The sequence below is a fragment of the Squalius cephalus genome, assembly GCF_949319135.1.
Source record: "Squalius cephalus genome assembly, chromosome: 5".
In the NCBI taxonomy this organism is placed as follows: Eukaryota; Metazoa; Chordata; class Actinopteri; order Cypriniformes; family Leuciscidae; genus Squalius; species Squalius cephalus.
This window is the reverse complement of record NC_137126.1, coordinates 35,734,780-35,755,284: the sequence shown is the minus strand read 5'-3', so window position 1 is coordinate 35,755,284 and position 20,505 is coordinate 35,734,780. Positions and strand designations below refer to the sequence as shown.

Below are 20,505 nucleotides of genomic sequence, written 5' to 3'. Positions count from 1 at the left end.
AAGGTAAGTCAACTATGTAAAATCACTTCTTGGTAAGATAAAAGTCAATATTTGAGCTGCTTTATTTAGGGTTGAATTTAGGTTGTTTGGGACACTTTTTGCCATTGAGATGAGTGGGGAAAAGTGTCCCAATCAACCTGAATTTACCTCTATATATGTTTTATTTTTACAAAATTAGATTATTCGAGTAATTAGAACCCAGTGCTAAAATTTAAAAGTAAAATCAGACAATTTATCTAACAAAAAATCCTGTCGTCACCGGCGCTTAATGAATTCTGGGGTCCATGTGTTGTAGCCTTAATTTCCCTCGAAACGAAGGGCGCATTTCGAGGCCGCATTTGAAGGAGCCTTCATCGCACAATGGGGACGCAATCAGTCTTTGAATTGCGGCCTTTCAACAATGTAGCCTTGGAATTAGGACACAGCAAAGGTCTTCAGTTAGTAGAAAACTGCAGGTAAGTGAGTTTGATCATGGTTTGAGCTAAACTGCAGAACAGTAGCCCTTCAGGGCTGGATTTGAAGAACCCTGTTATTGGGCCTCCTTTTTGTGGCCAATACAGCATCGATTCATCTTGGGAATGACAGATACAAGTCATTCACAGTGGCCAGAGGGATTTTGAGCCATTTTTCTTCCAAAACAGTGGCCAGGTCACTATGTGATGCTGGTGGAGGAAGACACATGGCTCAAAAATAGTTAGATCTGGTGATTGTGCAGGCCACGGGAGATGTTCAACTTCATTTTCATGTTCATCAAACCATTGTGTCACAGGTCTTGCTGTGTGTATTGGTGCATCATCATGGCCCCACCTTCAGGGTGCACACGGTTCTCCAGAATGGTTCGGTAGTCCTTGGCACTGTGCCCATCAAGCATGGTAGGGAATACTATGATATTGCATCCCAAACCATCACCGTCCACCCCCAGGCATCACACTGGGCACGCAACAGTCCAGGTGTTAAGCCTCTTCGGGGCTTCTCCCACGGATGTGGGAAAGACAGATCAGACACATCAGAGAACAATACATGTTTCACATTATCCACAGCCCAAGATTTGCACTGTTGGCTCCATTGAAACCGACATTTGGCATTGGCACGAGTGATCAAAGGTTTGGATTGCAGCCCTCCCTGACCATATTGATCCTGTGGAGCTCCTGTCGAACAGTGTTGGTTAAAATAGGAGAGTGGAGGTGTGAATTTAATTTAATCCTGCAGTGAGTTGGGCAGCTGTGGTTTTATGTTTTTTGGATACAATCCGGGTTAATACCTGGACATCCCTTTCAGACAGTTTCCTCTTGCGTCCTGCTGGATGTGGATAATGTGCATTGTGATAATGAGTATACTGCAATATTGCAACTCCATATGGTAGAGAGTTTGTGTGTTATGCTAAAAACAAAGTTGTTTAATACAATTAAAATTTGCTCAAGGATTGTAAGGTCAGCCTCTTGAGAGCCTATTGTGTGGATCAAGTGTATGTCAGTGTTTATTGGATGTTGATTGTAGTAAACATAGATACTGTCATGAAAGACTTGTCTGACAATAAAGTATTATATCATATCATTACCCTGCATACCATAGCTCTCAATACACCACAAAGACTGGCTGTCCTGGACACAGATGAGTCAGAAAGACGCACACCAAAAATGTGTCCTCTTTTGAACTCTGATATGTCTCACATTATGTTGTGTGAATTGCAATCTTTTATTTACAGATGTGCCATTGCTCTGTTATTTCAACCTTTACACTCTGCTCTTACTGATGGAATGTAAAATCAGTGAAGATTGGCCACCAGTCAATACAATAAGTATTCTTTTATCTGTATCAGGTTGTGTTTCTGCATTATAATTTCAGATATTCAAAAAACAACATACCTAAATTTGATAGTTATAAATCGTCTTTTCCACATCTGCTATCCACTTAATTATTCCTCCATCTTGCCAACTGCAAAAGACAACCTGTTCATCTCCATATCCAATAGCAACTGAAGTGTATGCTATTACGCCCGTCTGAAGATCTGACTGCTTCATGAATATGCATGTTGTGTTTCATCCTCGGACTGGCTGATTGACAAAGGTTGTCATATAGTTCAGAGAAGGGTTACAATACTAAAGCTTTCAGGCTCACCCACACAAACTCCTTCATGACCCCTATTTAAAAAAGCCAAATGCTGCAATCAGGCACAACCTTTTTTAAGCTGATTGTTTTTGATATGTCAGCCTAATGTACTACAAATGTTTACGGCCAGGCTGAAACAAACCTGACTGGAATTCCAATTACCCAGCACATGCACCTTAAGTAGCACTTAGATATATTTTCAGGGTACGAACAGTATCTAGAGACTTGACAAGGGTTTGCACTTCATTATCTTATGCAAGCGAGTTGCCATTTAGATTAAAAGGTAAAAGAGAGCAGTTGGAGGGCTGTATAATACTTCTAGTTTTTATTATCAAATGAAACTTTTTTCCTATTTTTAATCTGTTAGGAGTCTTATTATTGGCCCTTCAGTGCCATCATTGCAGTTTTAAAAATAGTGACTGCATCACTCAAACGGATCAATACACTCCTCAGGAGCTAAACTGCTGCCTCAAAGGCGAGACAGTTGTGTCATAATGATGTAATTGGACAATAGGTGCCATCATTGTGCGATCATGTTGACATCAGAGTTAGGAACAAATGAGGGTCTGCGTACAACCTCTGCATACGAGTTCAATAACTCCTTCGCAATGTGAGAATAATGGAGCTATCACTTACTGACGCTGGATGTGCTGGGACTGGCGTCACCTTGCTCTATTAAGCTTGACTGTCCTCCTGGTCTGTGGTGAGCTTGGTAGCTTGAGCACAGGCACTTGTTCTCTTTCTCTCTCCTGTATCTGTGCCACTCTTTGATTCACCTTCAGTGAGTGCACATCTCCACATGTTCATCTCCCACTTCAAGCTCCAGCTTTAGTCTCACCCCTGGATTACTCGTCTATTTACAAAGATGACATGCCACAGGAACAAGCTATTAGAAATCTAGAGCAGCGACTGGTTTATAAGAGGTAAGGACATCATTTAATCTCCTTTAAAAATATGCATACTTTTTTTATGTAAAATACAAAACTTTACCTTTTTATGTTGTATAATGAAATTTGAGTTAATATGAAGGTTTTCTTGCAGACTTTTTTAGATTTGTGATGCTGTTGGTATGGCTTACGGTATGTTGTGAGTGAATATAGCTTTTTTATTAGTGTTGACCTTGGATCTGTTCTATAAAATAAGAGTAAAACTAGTTCACATGAAATAGCATCTTTAGATGATAATACAGATGATTTTCAGGAACAATGGACATTGTTTGTGAAAAATGTACACATATACACAGATGTATATAACATATGTGTGTGTGTGTGTGTGTGTGTATATATACATATATATATACACACATATATGTGTGTGTGTAAAAACAACAACAATGTCCATTGTTTCTGAAAATCATCTCTATTATCATACACACACACATACACACACACACACACACATATATATATATATATATATATATATATATAACTTTACTTGAAAATCCTCCATATATATATGGAGGATTTCAAGTAAAGTTCATTTGCGTTTAATTAAAAATATATTGTTTTATCACGCATATAGTAAATATATATGAATATTTAAAAAATATATCACGCATTAAGTACAAATGATTGGGTATAAAATTACATTTATTTTAAACCAATCTTATATTACACTACAAATGTAGTTTAAATTAAATATAAATAAATCAGCTTTAAATACATCATGCAAATAATTAATTTCCAAATTAACCGTTTGCTGCTTTCACTGTTTAGCATATGAATCTATACTATGGACATGGAAATTTATCTTTATATCAGCTGAGGAAGCTCATAATTTATTCTCCTGGCAAACCGCGAAAGCACATTACCCTCATTAATCAAGACACACAAAAAACTATTCTTATCCACTTATCAGTCGATGTCACAGAGAGTGCGTTTTCATTTTCCCTGCAGGTGTTTTAAGAGGGACAAATTCAGCTCACCATTTGCGAGGAGAATTAAGCATTGCGTGATCTGGCATGAATCACAGATGCACACAGGTGTGTGGAGTGGTCTGTTTGGTGCTCCACTTCAGTACTGCTGCTGCAACAATCACCACCCTCATCTGTTTTGGGCCTCATTTGCTCCATGTTTTTTAGCACAAGGCAGCAACAGAGGGAGAGAGGCCTGTCATTAAAAATTCTCTCTGTTCCCAAGGGCGATTGAAGACTAGGGGAATGACACACAAAGCTGTGGTTTTAAATGCCAGCCCAGGGAGCTGTAGGAATTAGCAGCTTGAACCGAGATATCATGCAGGCATCAGGCAGTTTGCTTGTACCAGACCAATCAGGACTCTAGCCTGTCTGTACAACTTGATTTCAAAAGCCAAACTGTCAGGACAAAGTGTTTTATTAGCATAATAAACATGACACGCAAAGAAAGAAAGAGATGAGGAGGCTCTTGTTCAGGAAAGGCAGACATAATTAAGGCTATTAAAGTTAGGTATAAAGGTATTATAATCCGCATGTGTGTGTTTTTTTAAAGAAAACATTTATCCACGGTGCTGACGCACTCTCTGATCTAGCATTTGTCACATGCAGCCTTCACAGCTAAGAAAAGCTACCATGAGAGTGTCAGCCCAGGTTTTCATCCTTTTCATTTTGTTGGAGGACACAAAAAGATTAATTTCCTTACTCAACTCCAGTGAATTCTCATTTATAAACCTGAGTGAGGCAGTCTCGCACTCGCTGTTTGTTAAATAAAGAGTGCACTGCAACTGCACTTTGAGTTGAGAGAACAAGGCCACATGCACAATAGACTTTATAAAGGAATGTCTTCGTTCTATGTGGCAAATACAGATTGCCTCAAGCTATTGAATTTCAACCTACTGACAAAAACACTGCTATTTCTCTTTTAAGAACAGACTGTGCATGTCTGGTGAAGGCTTACATGCTTAAAGGGATAGTTCACCCAAAAATGTAAATAAACTGTCATCATTTACTCACCCTCAAGTTGTTCCAAACCTGTATGAGTTACATTCTTCTGCTGAACACAAAAGAAGATATTTTAAAGAATGTATGTAAACAAACATTTTAAATGGGCCCCATTGACCTCCATAGTATTTTTTTCATATACTATGGAAGTCAATGGGGCTCATCAACTGTTTGGTTTCCATTATTCTTCAAAACATCTTCAGTTTTGTGTTCAGCAGAAGAGAAATTTATACAGGTTTGGAACAACTTGAGAGTGATTAAATTAATTCATTTTGGGGTGAACTATCCCTTTAAGAGATGACATATACTACACATGCTAATTTAAAAGTACATGAAAGTACTGTAGAAACTAAGCTTAATCGACAGCATAGTAATTTCAAAGCATCTCTGTCCTTTTGTTTAAAAAAAGCAGAAATCAAGGTTACAGCAATGCACTTAGTGAAGTTCACAACATAACTTCGGGAGGAGAGAACCCATCTAATCTTTCAATTAACAGCATATAAGCAGCCGCTCACCTTGCTCTGGCATCAGCTGTTTTGGCATCCCTCCACCTCCCCAACTCCACCAATATAATTTAAGCATCTTGCTACCATACTCATCATCCAAGCATTAATAGTCCCACTGGGGGGTATATCTAAGCTCTAGTTGAAGCTGCTTCTCGAGTCCCTCCACTGCGGACAGCAAGCCAAATACGCTTAACCTTATTAGCTTATAGATTATATGGGCAAGCAAAGGAACTCGTGAAGAAGTAAATGGGGCTGGTTTTTAGAAGATTTATAAAAACACTTGATCCTTCTGTTAAAACGTATTATAATTGTTGTTTGAAGAGTAAAGTTATTCTCATTTTAATGACATTTGGTGTTTTAAGTGTTATGTTGTCATGGCAATGAAGTAAAATATAATATAACTCTGGCTGAGTAAAAGTTTACAAACTGGCCCCATTCACTGTCTCACTGTAAACCAGATTTTTGTGTTGTAAAGAAAAGGAGGCACAGGTTGGAATCAATTATTCTGTTTATCAGCATGATGTTAAAAGCGCTGTCGATTGAGCTTAACTTGTAATAAACTATGTTGCATAATTGCAGGTTAGGAACAAAAATATAAATAAATAAAAAATTAAAAGAATATAAAAGAAAGATTAATTAATATTATGTAACAGGATTAGATAACTAATTCAGTTTTCTTATGTCTTCTTGTCAAGTACCACCTAGACATGCCACCTACCTAGTCATCATAACAAACATCTTCACATTAGTGTCTACCCGATGAATGGCGAGAGACACTAGATTAGAGCAGGAAATCTCTTTAGCATATTCTTCTGAGGCGAAGAGGGAGAGAACATTTCAATGTCAAGACATCAGGTTTGCTTTGATGCGAATGAATTGGATAAAAAGCAAACACTTAAGTGAAAACCTTGAAAAACTCTGCTTATGAAAAAGTATGCTCTCATTCTCTTCCCTGACAGAAGCCAATAAAGAAATCAGCTTCTATGACCCACTGAGCCAACCCGAAATTAGCCTCTCAACGGTCACACCACCACTTAATCATGGAGGACTCAACAGAGGTGCGCACGGGTGGAAACTCTTTGCTGAAAGCAGTGTATCTGTGCCGCCTGAGGTTGACGCGCCTGCTGCTGGAAGGAGGGGCTTACATTAATGAAAGCAATGAGAGAGGAGAAACTCCACTGATGGTGGCCTGCAAAAGTCACCATGCCGATGCTCAGAGTGTGCCAAAACCCAAGATCATCAGGTGGGTCTCCTGTAAGTTGATTAGGTGATTGTACAATGAAACTTATATATTAGTTTTTTTTAATATACATAAAAATGCAGTTCTTACACACAGTGACTCTTGAATGATGAGTGATAAATGATGAAAAAAATGCATATTTTTAATTTCTGAAATTAATATCATTTTGATATTTGTAAAAAAAAAATCACAAAAAAAAAATCGCTGAAGTATTTGGCATCATTTTTATTTATTTATTTTTTGGAAAAAAAATATTCTAACAACACTGCTTCTCCACAGACCCTCATTAATTGCATGAGGGTCAATAAATCTCTTAAGATATCAGAATATTTGACCATTTTATAATACAAGATCATATAAGGAATCCCCAAAGAATATATTTAAAAAATAAAATTAAAAAAAAGTTTTACTTTAAAAGATTAAGTAATACCTTTATTCAGCAAGGACTCATTAAAAAGACTGGCGTAATTCCTGCCATCTCATGAATAAATTACATTTTAAAAGATAAATAGAAAACAGTTATTCTAAATTGTAATAACATTTCACAAAATTACTATTTGTGTGTTTTTGATCAAATAAATCTAGCTTTGGTGAGCATTAGACTTCTTTCAAAAACATCTTATTCTACATTTTTGGATGGTAGTGTAACAAACTTTTTTTGGATCAGATGTTTACACTTTTTACTTGATGGTAACACCACATGAGTCATTGAATCCAATGTTGAAAATGGCATAAAAGTTTTTTTTTTAAATCACATGAGTATATCAATCTTGGTACATGTGTTATACTACATTTTTACTTATATTTATAATTTACAAGATTTTTTTATTGTGGACACTCTGATTGACTCTGTCATTGATCACTTCCTCTATGAGCTCACTCTAATGAAGCAATCTTCTTCTCAACAGGTATCTTCTTGAAAATGGTGCAGACCCCAACATTCAGGATAAGTCTGGTAAGACAGCCCTAATGCATGCCTGCATAGAGCGGGCGGGTGATGTGGTGCTGTCGCTTCTGCTCTCCAGTGGAGCTGACCCTAGTTTAGAGGACCACAATGGTTCCTCTGCTCTGGTCTACGCAGTTAACGCTGGAGACAAGGATGCACTGAGAGTACTACTGGATGCCTGCAAGGCCAGAGGCAAAGAAGTCATCATCATTACAACAGACAAACTACCCTCTGGAAGACAAATGACCAAACAGTATCTGAACGTACCACCACCTCCAAATCTTGAGGACCGGTTGCACTGTGCCTCTGCGTCATGTATGTGCCCCTCTGAAATGAATCTTTTTACCCCGCATATCTCACCTCCCACCAACAACCAATCTGAGACCCTGGGATCCACTCCAACACTTCCCACATCCAAGGCAGGATCACCGACTCAAGATTCAAGCCCTCTGCAAGCGGCTAGTGTGGTGAAGCTGCTGCATCTACAGAGGCTTAACTCAGAGCCCTGGCTGAAGATCCCTCCTTCTCTGCTCCTACAGCAAAGCAAGTCCTCATCCTTGACCGAGGAACTTCTAGATATCACCCCCGAAGAGGAGCTCTCATTTGGGTACAATGGTTGCAGACCTCTACTGAGAACGAAGGTAGCTCGGCACCAAAGCATTGACGTCAAAGACTCTACTTGTCTGCTTAGAGCCTCTGAGACAACATCTGATGGTGAAAGAGAACTAACAAAAGAACAGAAATGGCTCAGTAGAAAAATGTCCTACGATGGTGAGTTGCTACCGCACTCTTCCTCACATCAGAACCTCAAGCAGGCATCCATCTCAGATACTGCTACTGTGGACCGGGACCCAGAATGCCTTCCCAACCTGGCTGTTTCAAGCCTGCGCAATGTGTTTCGTCGCCGCAACTTCGGAATGGACCACTACAGTTCTGACTCTCAGTTGCCTCAATTTGGGAGCCAACCCTCTGAAGACCTCGTGAAGGCTGGAGGAGGAGGAGGAGGAGGAGGAAGTGGGGGGACGGAGAAACGTAAGCTTGTTACAAGCCGCTCCTCCACTCTCTCTGGATCCAGAGAGTCTCTGGAGAGTGTTGTTCAGAGGAGGAGCCCGGCAATGCTGGAGCGGAGGGGATCTGGAGCCCTACTCCTAGACCATATCTCACAAACCCGCCCTGGTTATCTGCCACCTCTTAATCCGCATGCGCCCATTCCAGATATCAAAGTTGGCGTCAACAGTGGAAGCAAGCCTGTGGCAGGAACTTCACCCGTTGTTCCTGGATTGAGGCCTTTTGTCCCCATTGCCCCGAGCCATCCCAGAGATCTCAAGAACAAGAAGAGCCTGTTAAGACGACACTCCATGCAAACTGAGCAGATCAAGCAGCTGGTCAATTTTGAGGAAATCTTTGGTCAGTAAACATAGGAAAGTTGTGGTAAATATAGAAATTTCATTTGTCAAAGTCTGAAATCTGAACAGAATACATTTTAAATATGAATCATAATAAACATAAACCACATTCTAAAATGCACTTTCCAGACTGGACAGTGGTAATATGTTTATTTTGACTATTGTAAACTTGCTGCACTTTACTGCTGTTCTTTGTACTCTCACTCATTAGTGCACTGAATCAGAATACTGAAACGTTGCTGCTGTTTAATGTACTGCTGTCTCTTTAAACCGGATTTATGCCTGCAATGTCTTTGTATTTACAACAGACAAATTGTGACTTGTGACTTGTATTTATCCATTGACTGCATAAAACAACACTTTCAGTTTCTTGCGTATATATACAGTATATACAATTAAGCATTGTATAATAGCATTCAGTATCATTGGACATATTAAGAGCTAATTTACTGCATTAATAAATTAAACAGAAACAATGTAACAGATAACACTTCGCGTTCTTGCATTTTTCATTGTTATACACTACTGCTCAAAGGTTTGGGGTCAGTACTCAGTAACAAATATTAATGATTTCTTTGTTTAAATAAATGCTGTTCTTTTTAACTTTCTATTCATCAAAGAATGCTGAAAAATTTCCACACGCACACCAAAAAAACAATTATTCAGCAGTTTCCACGTGTGAAATGTTACTTGAGCACCAAATCAGCATATTAAAAATGATTTCTGAAGGATCATGTGACACTGAAGACTGGAGTAATGATGCTGAAAATTTTGTTTTGCATCACAGGAATACATTTTATACTAAAGTAGAAAACATTTATTTTACACTGCAAGTAATATTTTGTATTGTATCTTTGATCAAATAAATTTAGCCTTAGTGAGCATTAGAGACTTCTTTTAAAAACATTTTAAAAATCTCCAAACTTTTGAATGGTAGTGCATATTAATAATAAGGATAAGCATTTTTTCCCATTCTTTTATTATTCATTTGTAATGTCAAACTTTAAATATACAAAATGTTACAAAATGCAAATGTAGAAAGTAAGACTGGGATACAGAGTACATAGGATCTATTTACATGTTACAGTACATGTATATTGTGTTTAGCTGTTATTCTTTGCTAAGTCAATAGCTGATTCCATCTAAAGTTGCGAATTTAACTTATGCGCACAAATGGTAAATAGACTGCATTTATATAGCGCTTTCACAGACCTATGGCCACCAAAGCGCTTTACATAGCCTCACATTCACCCATTCACTCACTCATTCATACACCGACGGCAGTTTGGAATATAGCATAAAACATCTGCAAATAAAGCAGCGTTTCCATCCCATGTGTTCAAGAGAACAAAATGGTCACTTCCTGGAAAATTGGTGGAGAATATCTGTAACAAATACGGAAGTTGCTGCAATTGGGGAAGCCACAGGGGCTCTTTTTGCTACATTGTAAATGACTTGCGTCTCAGAGCGTGCAGACGAAATGCAATAACCACTGTCATGTTATCTTGTGTTCGGATGCCTGGTGTTTGGGAACGCAATATTGTGAGATGCTTCTGGGGGGGGGGGTAATTAAACCAAATCATTTTGATGACAGACTTTGGCTCATGCATTTCAGAATGACCAAACCAGCATTTGAGATGCTGTACAATGAAATTGCCCAGTCCAGTTATCCAATCACATCCTCTGCTGAGTTAAAGTCACATGAGTTTTTTGTTGCACATCAAGGGATTCTGTAAAAGTGTTTCCATCATAGTTTATGAGCATGTCTTCTTATCGGATAAAAAATGTATCCACCTCAATTGAGAGCATGTTTTTATGCAATTTTTTTACGTTTATGCTCATCTTGCCGTTTCCATCCAGCATTTTTTTAATGTGATATACCAAAACAGGCAAAAAAATAGGCGGATGGAAGCATAGCTAATGTACTTAAGTTTAATTGATTTTTTTAGGAGTAGCCAGGTAGTCCCTTAAATTGTTTGAACTGTGATTCTAACAGATCATAGTAGATCCTGGTTTTGTTGAAGTTTTGTCTGTAGGGCAACAGATCTTCCACATTAAGAACATCATCCTTGCCTGTCCATACAGTCAGGCTGTACCTTAGAGAGAGAGAGAAGACAAGATGTTAAACAGAATCTCATTAAGGCTGACATTAAGGCAAAGCTCAATCATCTTCACCAGTGAATAAAAATGTATGAATGGTGCTTTTTTAATTTGGCATTTTAATATGAAAGTGTCAATTAACATTGCGCTTTTAAGGAACTTGTTTTTTTCCACACAAGGAACTATGCTTTTTCACAGAATTAATAATGACCTTACTTCCCCTTAACTTGTTCTGAGTGACTGCAATCACCCTCAAAATCTAACTTAAGAGAGGGAGAAGACTGGTGAAGAGCACTATCTCTGTAGAGGAGGCTTAAACCTTCCCTTCACATCCTGTAATACCTCAACACCATCCTTCAGATAAAGCAATGAGTTTCTATTCCAGTCACAAACAAGTGTAATAGACGAGCCAGAACCAAATTATCCAGCAAGAAATTACAAAGCATTAGGATGAACTTAATTGTGTCCTTGCTTATATAATATGAATCAATCTCCGAGGTAATAAAAAGACTCCTTCACAAAGATGTGTGGCTTAATAGCATCTATAATAGTAAATCTGGACATACATTTAAATAGACTGATTAATTTCTCACCGGTCTGAACGCTCTAAAAGCCACTGGAACTGCGGGAAGGACACAGGAATGAGAGCTGCACGGACTGGAAATGTGACCGGTTGCTTTAGGGATCTGCATAATTCTTCCATCTGATGAACCATCTCCCAGCTATAGCCTATTTCTCAGAAAAACACAAAGACAGAAAGCAAATACTAATCAAGGTCTGAATTATAAGGAAGTCAAAGCAAAAGGCTGGTGGCAAAAAGCAAAAAAAACAAAATGTTTTATACAAGAACAGACGCTAACAAACAAATTTGTCTGTGGAGGTAACATGTCAACACTACATAGCAGAATATTAGTGTATATAAATGAGTCTGCAAGATTTTTTTAATGTTTTTGAAAGAAGTCTTGCTCACCAATTCTGCATTTAGTTGATAAAAAATACAGTAAAAAAATGTAATATTGTGAAATATTATTACAATTAAAAAGAACTGTTTTCAATTTTATTTTCTTTTAAAATGTAATTTATTCCTCTGATAGCAAAGCTGAATTTTCTGCATCATTACTTCAGTGTCACATGATCCTTCAGAAATCATTCTAATAAGTTGATTTGGTGCTTAAGTAACATTTCTAATTATTATCATTAAAAACAGTTGTGCTGCTTAATATTTGTGTGTTAACCATGATTTCAGTCATTTTTTCAGGCTTCTTTGATGAATACAAAGTTCAAATAAACAGCATTTATTTGATTTAGAAATTATTTGATACATTATAAATGCATTTAATGTCACCTTTGATCAATTTAATGCATCATTTCTGATGTCTGTAAAGTCTTACTTTATTTAAATAAAAAAATCTTACTGACCCCAGACTTTTGAACAGTAGAGTATACACTGTATATATATAGCACACACCACTGATTGTCAATAAAAACAAAACTTAAGTGCTTTTCACCTTGGTGTAGTAACAATCTTCTTACCACGATTGTCTACGTCTACATCCCATCCAGTGGTCCAACCCAAAGAGAGAACATCATTTTCTGATCTTTGAGCCACTTCCTGTAGAAAAACATGAGGGTCCAAAGGGGTGGCTTTGCCACCAGGGCCAGGAAGAACATCAGCATTGATCCACACAGGTCCCTGCAGCTGATCTCGGACCTCTTCGAGTAGAATCATGGATTGGGATACAGCTGCGAGACTGTGAATTAAAATGACAAGTTGATCTGTCACTCATTCATAAGCAGCAAGGTCACTGTGGGAGAAATCAATCCAAACAAACACTATGACTACTGTCAAAATAAGCATTATTAAATCTAAGAATAAAAACGCTGTGCTATTTAAAAAGGAAAAATCACCTTTTGAAGTCCAATTTTATTCCTTTGCCTGATTTCACAACTTCTTTAAGCCAGTCCTGCAGAGTTATATCACTGTCATTGTCAGGTGGGTGAGCCATAATGGGTTCTTTTGGATCTTGACCCCTGAGAAGAACATCTGCTTCAATCATCTGTGCAGAACCTCAATGAAGAGCAAAGGCAAGAGTGAGAAAACGTGATCATAACACGTATTATTACTCAAACTCGACAATACGTTGTCATGAGAAAAGCCTAAGGGTAAAGTAGTGCAGGAGCAAAGTAAATGCTTCTTCATACTTTGTAATGCATACTCACCTCGAAGAGCCTCTATGAGTTTGCTCTTGCTGTTTACTGCATGATACCACTCAATATCAGCAGCATCTTTTCTTTTTATCGTCCCCTTGTTGAGGAAATATTCCAGTGTGTGTTCACTCATTGATCCTACGAATATACAACATTACCAAGTTTAGTCCTAGTCCTGAATTTACACAGATTATTATTTATTTATTTGACCAATGCAGTGACACAGCAAGCAAGTTAGCTTTCTTACCTTTGGAGTTTGACAGTGTCTGTAATTTGAGGTAGCAAACGAACAAAGATGCGATAACTGTGCCACATAAGATAAAACGGTACCATTTATGTCTAACCAAACCCATGTATTGTTATAAATAATGTCTTTTTTTGCGAACATAACATTTGCATTACATTACGACAGCTAACGGAAACCGGTAGCATAAAGCATTGTGGGATATGTAGTTATTCAGTCGCGCTTTCACAGACGTCAACAAGTGTTCTCGTCTTTCCCGCGTCAATTGTTATATTAATAATAATAATGAAGATACGTTTTAAATACATGTAATTTTAAAATTGAAATAATGAGAATGTAAATATAGCAAAATATTGTTGAAATTGATTTTTTTTTTTTTTTGTAAAGAAATATACACAGGCACTTTTAATCTGTAAACACTAATTGCAAGCATAAGCTGTTGGATCAAAAGGTAGGCTACTAGGCTAATTGAAAAGCATACATTCAATCAAGTTTGTCCAAACTTTTACTACAAAATGTTCACTTTTGTTTCGCTGTTGAGACAAAAATGAAAGATTAGTAGCAATTTTTGTTAGCAGTATCATTCAGTTCAGATTTTTTGTTTGTATGCTTTTGATGCATCGATTTATTTTTCTAATCCATTTAGATGTGCATTATGGATCTTAGATCCTATCAACTCTTTTTATTGCAAGTTTGTACTTAGAATTCTGGGTAATTTTGGTTCTGTTATCGAAGGTTATTCTCTGGTCTGGGTTACCTGGTGTCCTAGTTTAGTAGTAGGCCTACATAATATGAAGATAATGCAGGCATTTTTACTTTTGAAAAAATACAACATGAAACTTCCTTCTTTTCTCATTATTTTAAACATCTTTATTATCAGGTTTAGTTTCTCTCATTTTGGTGGATTTGGAGGTCTGCTCATCATCAGCTGTAGGGCTGTCAGGGACAGTGAGATGTTGTGATCCACGGCTATCTGAGTATATACCGTCTCCTCTGCTCCATTCACTCTCCAAAGAAGCCTCTGTTTTTGTATTACTGTCTTTGTGTGAGGGTTCCAGCTCCTCTAACTGCATCTGGAGACGTTTTTCCAAGTCTTCAGTGTTTCGTGCCAACATGTAGCTCACCTTCCTCTGATGTGCCAAGGCCTCCTCTTTGTCATTTAACTGAAGGAGGAAGACAACTAAAAACTAGTAAACTGAAAATCTAATGTGAGGGAATATGTAGAGTATATATACACCCCTCACATTTCAGCAAACATTTTAGTATATCTTCTCAAGGGACAATACTATAGAAATGAAACTTGAATATATTTTAGAGTAGTCAATGTGCTGCTTGTATAGCAGTATATATTTACTGTCCTCTGAAAATAACTCAACATACAGCCATTATTGTTAAAATAGCTGGCAACAAAAGTGAGTACACCCTAAGTGATAATAGCTGTACGTCGTTTAACCATACAAAGCCACGTGTCCTATTCATCATGTTCATGTTTTTGTCTGCTTGACAGGACCATATAAATTTGTGTATCTTGTATTAGAGCAATTACAATTTGTGCTTTGAGTACAATTCTCTCATACTGACCACAGGATGTTCAACATGGCACCTCATGGCAAAGAACTCTAAGGATTTGAGAATTAGAATTGTTGCTCTCCACAAAGATGGCCTAGGCTATAAGAAGATTGGTAACACCCTAAAACTGAATAACAGTACAGGCCAGGGTCCCAGCAACAACCTGTGCAGCTCTGGTGAATTCCATGCCCAGGAGGATTAAGGCAGTGCTAGATAACAATGCTGCTCACACAAAATATTGACACTTTGAACACAGTTTTGACATGTTCACTTAGGGTGCACTCACTTTTGTTGCCAGTTATTTTGACAATAATGGCTGTATGTTGAGTTATTTTCAGAGGACAGTAAATATATACTAGCCTGGTAATACCAGACTCTGCTACTTCACTTTGCTTCGTAGAGAGAGTCTGGAATAGCATAATAGAGAAGTGTTTTCTCTCTCGCGGGGGGGCGCTTGTCTGAAGTTTAAAATCATTGGTTACCCATAAGACAATCACATAACGTTTGGTTATGGCGTGTGTTATGCGCATGCTCAGCCGCATCTAACTTCCACTGTAAACACATGTATGATGCAAAAACTAAACCATCGAGCGAAATACCGGAGTGAACATGGCTGTGAACGACTTTTGCAGATTATGTGAAGTAAATCTACGCAAGTACGCATCCACCACGGTACAATCAGCGTCTACGTCACGGCTCTCAGCCCGCCCTCTGTTCGTTGATTGGCCCGGCTGTTTTCAGGCCGGTGGAAAACTGAAAGATACGCTGCTATCTCAGACTGACTACAGGAGCGAAATGAAATTAGCGGAAGTAGGAAGTCTGACGTAGTCAGGCTAAATATATACTGCTATACAAGCAGCACATTGACTACTCTAAAATATATCCAAGTTTCATTTCTATAGTATTGTCCATTGAGAAGATATACATATACATATATAAGATATATATATATATATAGTATACTGACCAGATCAAGCAGCATATGCAGTGTTTCATTTGAATCGGCTGTTATCTTTTCTTCGCTTGTTGTGGGCAGAAATTTTTTCAGTCTTTCACCTACACTGAGAGACCCTCGCTTTCCTTTAAAAAAAAACAAAAAACGAATTACTGGAAATAAAAAGAATCCCATTGTAAAATTACAGCATTGTGCCACATGGCACTGCAATTACCTGAATAGTAATATTTAATAAAAAGAAAACTAAAAAATAACAAAAGCACATTACAAAATTACTAAAAAATTAAACAAATAAAAAAAGAAAACTGAACATATAAAAACAAGAGCCAATTCAAAATGTTCATAAAAACTACAATAGTATATAAATAATACAAAAATAACACTGGGCTTTCACTTGAGCCAAAAAAAAGCACAATTTACAATACCATCATTGTCAGATTTGATTGGTGATTTGACATTTTACTGACACTAAATCTTAGGTAAGATTTCGGTGGACATCTTTAATGAAGGTGAAATACGTTGCACTGCATGATTTGGCACCATCCTCAGGTTTTAGCTATAAAACTGAGCAGCCCTTTACCCCTCTCATGTCTTTGGTAATGCGGCTGGTGTCTGTCTGTCTCAGCCTGTCGGAGCACGTTCTCACCGACTCTCCTGAGCTGTTGCTCAAAGGCGATACGGAAAGCATCCATCATGACGTAAGCCTCCTCCTTCCTCTTCTGCTGCTCCTCCAGCTAATGCAGACAAATGCACTGTGTTACAAGACCCTCAAAGACAAATGAGCAAAGCCAGCCCTGTAATGGTTAATACATGCATTGGCTGAATAGGAGGGTTCATTTACAAGGTAATGGAACTGAAGTATTGACAAATACAAGATGAGTACCTCTTGCTTGAGCTGGAGAACCTGTTTGCGACTTGCAGCAGCACTTCTAGCACAAGAGCATGGCTTGCCCCCATTAGAGTTACACTGGCATGCCCCATACACTGCCAGCTTAACAACAAGATAAGAGAACAAGAGAGCTGTTTACTACAGAACAGAGCTATTTAACACAGACTACAATTCACCAACATTACCTCCAGAGCTGAACCGTCTGTTCTGAGGCTGCAGGAAGGCTGGGTACTCTGGAAGTCCCTTCTTTCCTTAGTACTAAGCATGGACAGGAGCTCCAGACATTTTTGGCTCAGAGCTAAGACACAAAACACATAAATATGTACTGGGAACAAACCAGTTATTGGGTCATCAAAAAAAAGTAGGAAATAGGATGTGACTTACATGCATTCTCTGTCCTTTGCTCCTGGTGCTCTTTCATTTTCTCCTCTAGTGCTTTCTTTAGGGCTTCGTTTTCTGCCAACACCCTGAGGTGGTATTTACATGAACCAATGAGATGTGGGCATTTCTATAGTTCCTTAATGCATATTTAAAGTCTTAATGGATACATTATTAAAAAGACTCTTTTTTTTTCAAAATAAAGCAAAATAATTTGCAGATGGCATTTCACATTGACTATAAAGACGCAATGAAATCAGTGTTGCCAAGTCTGCGGTTTTCCCGTGGAATTGGGCTACTTTTACACTGTTGCCGGGGTTTGTTTTTTAGTCTGCTGGTCCCCCTGGAACTCGATTTTTTTACCCCCCAAAACGCGATTTTTATGGGGAAACCCAACTGAAACGTGATTGGGCTAGTTTTGGCTGTGAATTGGTGGGCTTTGAATAACAGTTGGGCTGATTTTGTTACGCAGACCTGGCAACCTTGAATGAAATGGAAGTAGCAGCAAATCTTTTCTTCTGTATTGTGACGTATATCCGAGGGTAACAGATCATTGGGGGAAAAAACGTAGAATAGGGACTTGGTTCTATCCATTAGTTGTTGACTGGATTTTGAGGTGTGGGCATTGCCCTCAAAAGTAGAGACAGATGGACAGGACACAAGCTTGCAGGGGCTTGCAAGTGCACTAAATATTTGGAGAAGTCCTGTCACCAAAAAGACGTCGGAAGGTCCAGTTATGACATTTTGATGAAACATTGCAAGGTCAAAAAATGAAACATGGATGAATTGTTCATAACATCTATAACATGCATTTACAAAATAACTGATAGTCTTTTTGCATGGGTATACCTCTCATACTTTAAACTCCATGAGTTTTCCACATTCTTGAACTGCACCTGGTTGAAGGTGATCTCCCACTGCAGTGCATTAACCTCCTGCGTGGAAACAATTTCACAGGAATGAGACCCTATTTTCAGGAATATGCTTGAATTAAAAATAATTTTTTAAAAGATGTAGTTGTTTGAGTAGGTCACCTTTTCTAGGACCTTGGTCCTCTCTTCACTCTTCTGAAGCAATATTTTACTATGACAGGTAGCTTTGTCCAAGATTGCCTTCGAGGACAAAATGTAGCACACTTCATAAATGACTTAGGCTAATAAATTAGACTTAATTAAACAATAACGAAATTAATTATAATATTTTTAAATACCTGTCCTTGCAAGATCCTAAGAGCCTCATGTTTCCCCTCCAGGTGGCGATGAGTGACCTCCAGTTCGGTGCGTAACAGCTCCACTTCCTGATATAGAGCGAAGAAGATTTGCATACACCTGAGACATGTTCATATGTAAAGATAAATCTTTTCTTTACTCCATTAAAAAAACTCATAAAGGAGCCACTTTTCTGTGACTCTAATGTGTGAGACATGGCAAATTATTGTGTCTGCTCTTTTATTATATTTATTACACTCATTAGTGCAAATCTGTGAGTTTACCTCTGTGACCTCCTGTAGTCTTCTCTGCAGCTCTTCACTTGTGTCCTCAGAGGAGCTTTCTACAAAAGAATGCCGTTAACTTTAGAAAATAAGATACTTTTGTTTTTTGCATGTCGGCACATGGTTTTCTAGGATTGCCAACACATCATATCCTGGTAGTAGTGTGGTTCTCAAATAACTATTGTTGAATATTTGTTTAAGTACAGAATTGCTCAAGCGAGTACACAAAGTCAACTCCCTGATAAGAAATAGCAGGTGTTAACTTCACCAAACACCACAAATCAACAGAGCATGCAAATAATAACCCCTACAGAGTTTGGAGTACATTACCAGGAAATTATCCTCTTTGTAAAGCTTTTAAACATAACTCACTTATTATGTGGTTCATCATACAGTATAGATTAGTCTGCTCCGTGTCCATGAAAGAATCAAAGAGGTTTGACAGGTTTAAATTACTTTAAATGAAAGTCCAGAAAACTGACCAGACTGTCTTTTCTCCCGCTGTGCAACTCGTTCAGCTTCCAGTTCTTCCCTAAAAGCAGCATACATAGTTCTGCATGATGTCCAGGAGAATGGTCCATTGCTTCTCTCGCTGCCCCCTTTGATTGGCCGTGACTGGGACAAGAAGTCCAGAAACCTCCCCCTGCTCTTTATTTGTGGGAGATGGTCATGATGTCCTCTGGATCTGGCCCCCATGCCATCACCCAGATCCCCCTCTGCCATGTCATCTTCTGTGAGGCATTGAGGGCATGAACCCTCACCCTGCATCACAACAAACTATTAAAGAAAAAAAGAGTGAGCGCAGTAGACAAAACGAAGTATATCAAGCATGTTGAGTACTACGTATCCCATATTTAAATGCATTAAAAGTGACATCTATTTAAATGTTTGATAGTCAAAACAGCAGACTGTAAACTTACCTACGTAAAACGAAACTTTTAGCATTCCTTGAGTGTAGAGGAAGAATACATAACCATTACAAACCTGTCCGTGGGGAGATGTTTTTGTATTTCGCCGACAAGAACAACGGCGAAATTCCACATCAATATCTTTCCGCTATGAGGAAGTGAAACTTCTGTAAGGGGCGTGTCTGTCTTGACAGGTGCTTTAATACAAAAGTACGTACTGTAGATCAAGAAATGACGCTCTAACTGGGGTTTTCAAGCTTTACAGTGCCAGGGCTAAGTCAATAACAATAATAACTTTCATAAAATAATTTATTAACACTAGCCTACAAGTATTATCCTGACGTTCCTCTTTTGCGTTTCCCTTTGGACGATTCTCCAACCCAAGACATGAAATAAAAATAAGACAGAGGAGCAACTGCAGAGATGAGGTTGTTTGTTTTAACCATGATAAAATAATACAATTGAAAATAAAGCTATGAGGTTAATCACAAAAAAATATTTGAAGCATTTTTAATGTCATTTTAAAACATAAAAACAAATATATAACACATTCCATGGACTTCCTGCATCTTCACAGACCCCAGCTTTACAGTAACTAATATTGATTCAGAGATTTTTCCAATAAATAAATAAATAAC

The 20,505-nt window shown here is 38.1% G+C and overlaps 3 protein-coding genes across 9 annotated transcripts; 1 reads left to right on the top strand and 2 right to left on the bottom strand.

The window, feature by feature from the left end:
* Window positions 1-405: 405 nt before the first annotated feature.
* On the top strand, window positions 406-9,499 carry ankrd34bb (ankyrin repeat domain 34Bb). 3 transcript variants are annotated; one of them, XM_079872680.1, is made up of 3 exons: window positions 406-455; window positions 6,492-6,775; window positions 7,681-9,499. In XM_079872680.1, exons 2-3 carry the CDS (start codon window positions 6,573-6,575, stop codon window positions 9,131-9,133), a joined length of 1,656 nt encoding a protein of 551 aa, XP_079728806.1. In that variant the 5' UTR covers window positions 406-455; window positions 6,492-6,572; the 3' UTR covers window positions 9,134-9,499. The 3 variants fall into 3 exon arrangements, with proteins under 3 accessions (XP_079728806.1, XP_079728805.1, XP_079728807.1); XM_079872679.1 differs by lacking the exon at window positions 406-455 and adding an exon at window positions 2,821-3,032; XM_079872681.1 differs by lacking the exon at window positions 406-455 and adding an exon at window positions 6,345-6,387.
* A 1,316-nt stretch (window positions 9,500-10,815) lies between these two features.
* Window positions 10,816-13,874, bottom strand: fam151b (family with sequence similarity 151 member B). 2 transcript variants are annotated; one of them, XM_079873067.1, is made up of 6 exons: window positions 13,680-13,874; window positions 13,445-13,570; window positions 13,133-13,292; window positions 12,758-12,975; window positions 11,818-11,953; window positions 10,816-11,220 (listed from the first exon to the last, which is right to left on the bottom strand). In XM_079873067.1, exons 1-6 carry the CDS (start codon window positions 13,783-13,785, stop codon window positions 11,070-11,072), a joined length of 897 nt encoding a protein of 298 aa, XP_079729193.1. In that variant the 5' UTR covers window positions 13,786-13,874; the 3' UTR covers window positions 10,816-11,069. The 2 variants fall into 2 exon arrangements, with proteins under 2 accessions (XP_079729193.1, XP_079729194.1); XM_079873068.1 differs by having other exon boundaries at window positions 10,816-11,214.
* Window positions 13,875-14,367: 493 nt separating this feature from the next.
* ccdc125 (coiled-coil domain containing 125) lies at window positions 14,368-20,043 on the bottom strand. Of its 4 annotated transcripts, none has more exons than XM_079872076.1 (12): window positions 19,944-20,043; window positions 19,442-19,736; window positions 18,960-19,018; window positions 18,678-18,764; window positions 18,502-18,579; window positions 18,317-18,402; window positions 17,474-17,556; window positions 17,275-17,387; window positions 17,084-17,191; window positions 16,847-16,934; window positions 16,213-16,325; window positions 14,368-14,839 (listed from the first exon to the last, which is right to left on the bottom strand). In XM_079872076.1, the coding sequence occupies exons 2-12, from the start codon at window positions 19,725-19,727 to the stop codon at window positions 14,537-14,539; spliced, it is 1,404 nt and encodes a 467-aa protein (XP_079728202.1). In that variant the 5' UTR covers window positions 19,728-19,736; window positions 19,944-20,043; the 3' UTR covers window positions 14,368-14,536. The 4 variants fall into 4 exon arrangements, with proteins under 4 accessions (XP_079728202.1, XP_079728200.1, XP_079728201.1 ...); XM_079872074.1 differs by having other exon boundaries at window positions 16,781-16,934; window positions 19,944-20,042; XM_079872075.1 differs by having other exon boundaries at window positions 16,781-16,934; window positions 19,880-20,019.
* Between the last annotated feature and the right edge of the window lie 462 nt (window positions 20,044-20,505).

Coding starts and splice junctions, on each gene's coding strand:
- ankrd34bb (XM_079872680.1), top strand. CDS start 6,573: ATGGAGGACTCAACAGAGGTGCGCACGGGTGGAAACTCTTTGCTGAAA. Junction 6,776..7,680: donor CCAAAACCCAAGATCATCAG/GTGGGTCTCCTG, acceptor TCTTCTCAACAG/GTATCTTCTTGAAAATGGTG.
- fam151b (XM_079873067.1), bottom strand. CDS start 13,785: ATGGGTTTGGTTAGACATAAATGGTACCGTTTTATCTTATGTGGCACA. Junction 12,976..13,132: donor ATAAAATTGGACTTCAAAAG/GTGATTTTTCCT, acceptor TTTAATTCACAG/TCTCGCAGCTGTATCCCAAT. Junction 11,954..12,757: donor TGTAGACGTAGACAATCGTG/GTAAGAAGATTG, acceptor TCTGAGAAATAG/GCTATAGCTGGGAGATGGTT.
- ccdc125 (XM_079872074.1), bottom strand. CDS start 19,727: ATGCAGGGTGAGGGTTCATGCCCTCAATGCCTCACAGAAGATGACATG. Junction 18,765..18,959: donor GACTACAGGAGGTCACAGAG/GTAAACTCACAG, acceptor GCTCTATATCAG/GAAGTGGAGCTGTTACGCAC. Junction 18,403..18,501: donor GGACCAAGGTCCTAGAAAAG/GTGACCTACTCA, acceptor GTTTCCACGCAG/GAGGTTAATGCACTGCAGTG.